General features: G+C 42.4%; 1 protein-coding gene across 1 annotated transcript; it reads left to right on the forward strand.

Moving 5' to 3' along the window:
- Window positions 1-443: 443 nt before the first annotated feature.
- Window positions 444-737, forward strand: LOC145359748 (histone H4-like). The gene has a single exon (XM_080214506.1). The coding sequence runs from the start codon at window positions 444-446 to the stop codon at window positions 735-737; it is 294 nt and encodes a 97-aa protein (XP_080070632.1).
- The last annotated feature ends 1416 nt before the right edge of the window (window positions 738-2153 follow it).

A 2153-nucleotide genomic window follows, 5' to 3' on the forward strand; every position in this document is an offset into this window, starting at 1 on the left:
GCTTTGACTGAAGAAGAATCATGTGGGTGGTGTATGGATGGTATTATTATTATATTATTATATTATATCTGTTGCTAATGAAAGAAGAAGAAGGCACCTCGATATATATAATATAATATATATATATAATATAATATATAATATAATATATAATATATATAACTAATATATATTGCTGCCTCAGTGCCAGGGACCCGGGTTAGATTCCCAGCTTGGGTCATTGTCTATGTGGAGTTTATACATTCTCCCAATGTCTGCATGGGTTTCCTCCAGATGCTCCAGTTTCCTCCCACAGTCTGAAAGCTGTGCTGGTTAGGTGGATTGGTCACGCTAAGTTCTCCCTCAGTGTACCTGAACAGGCGCAGGAGTGTGGGATTTTCACAGTGACTACATTGCAGTGTTAATGTAAGCCTACTTGTGGCACTAATAAATAAACTTTAAGCATGTCTGGCAGAGGAAAAGGAGGTAAAGGACTGGGAAAAGGCAGAGCAAAGCAGTACCACAAAGTGTTTTGTGATAGCATCCAGGGCAACACCAAAGCAGCCAACTGCAGCGTCAAGCAGATCTCAGGCTTCATCTACGAGAGGACCCACGGAGCACTTAAGATTTCCCTGCAGAATGTGATCAGGGATGCAGTCACCTACACGGAGTATGCCAAGCACAAGATGGTCAGTGCCACGCATGTGGCATTCGCTCTGAAATGTCAGGGCTGCACTCTCAATGGATTCGGCGGCTGAACACATCGACCCATTTCTAACAAAACCCAGAGGAAAGTAGAACCGTGGAGGAGATGGGGGGAGGGTGGCAGTGGTGGAGTCAGCAGTATCTGCATGTTGGTTTTGTAGAATCCAGAGAAGCACTTGTACTCCTCCCAGTCCCACAAAAATAAGCTAAAGCTCATCTATGGGCTGCTCTTTGGCAAGTCAGGCAGCTGATATTGGTAGGGCAAGCAAGGCACATAAACTGTGCAGGTTAGTCACAAAATAACAATTGTGAACTTTCTTCTGTTGTAGGACTGCAATGTAGGTATCAAAAGAGCTTACCACCAGACTCAGACAGCAGCCACAGCACTGGCCAGAATGGTGAGGCTCCTCACTGCCCCCTCTGCATGGGGCATCTTTCCCCATTTCCACTGAGCAACGATTTTCTCAAAGCTTCTCCTGAAACTTTGTCATGTGCCCATCTGAAGTGCCGCAGGATGCTGGCTTACGTGGATAAATAGGCTTTACATCACAATTCCCGTGAAGTTACATTTGAATTTACTGAGGCTGAAAGTTCGGGGGAAAGAATACATTTTAGTATTTTTGCTCACCAGTGAATAAATCTCAAAGCGTAATATCAAGGTCTGTTAGTATTGGCCTCTTGAAAAGTCTGCAGATTAATATAAACTGGGATATAAACTTTATATCAAGTGTCTGTGGTGCCATTGTGTCAGTTAGTGGGATAGGAGGAGCAGGATGGATTTATGGGAGAATTTATAACAGTTATTCACCAAACAAGGAGGCGATGGTGTAGTGATATTGGCACTGGACTGCTGATCCAGAGGCCCAGGTTCCCAGAATTCTCTGGAACCTGGATTCAAATCCCACCACGGCAGATAGTTAAATTAGAATTTGCTAAAAATCTGGAATTAATTGTCCATTGATGACCAAGAAACCATTGTCAATTGTCAAAAAAAAATCTGATTCACTAATGTCCTTTAGGGAAGGATGTCTTCCATCCTTACCTGTTCTGGCAATGTGACTGACTCTTAACTGCCATCAGAAATGGCCTAGCAAACTATTCAGTTCAAGGGTATTTAGGGATGCACAATAAATGCTGGCTCAGAGAGCAATGCCCACATCTCATGCATTAATCCAAAAAAAAACAAAGTCAACTTACAGGATCTATTAAGAGTGCCTACAAACTGCAGCAACCAGAACTCAATAACTTTTCCCAATAAAAGAAAATGATTTCTCCAACAAGATGCACTGAGTGGAAGATAGCTACATAATATAAATTAGTTGTATATAACCAGTCCCAGCTACTAACAGCAGTGCAATCTGCAGGCATCTTTGACAGGGAAATTAATCAATCATCTCCATTCTGACTCCAAAGTAATGACATAATTTCATGCTGCCAACTTCATGAACCAGATTTCCATGGGTACTGGA

Source organism: Carcharhinus amblyrhynchos, chromosome 2, assembly GCF_965287045.1.
Source record: "Carcharhinus amblyrhynchos chromosome 2, sCarAmb.v2.hapA, whole genome shotgun sequence".
In the NCBI taxonomy this organism is placed as follows: domain Eukaryota; kingdom Metazoa; phylum Chordata; class Chondrichthyes; order Carcharhiniformes; family Carcharhinidae; genus Carcharhinus; species Carcharhinus amblyrhynchos.

What these genes read in the sequence shown, in the direction of transcription:
- LOC145359748 (XM_080214506.1), top strand. Translation starts at nt 444, where the DNA reads ATGTCTGGCAGAGGAAAAGGAGGTAAAGGACTGGGAAAAGGCAGAGCA.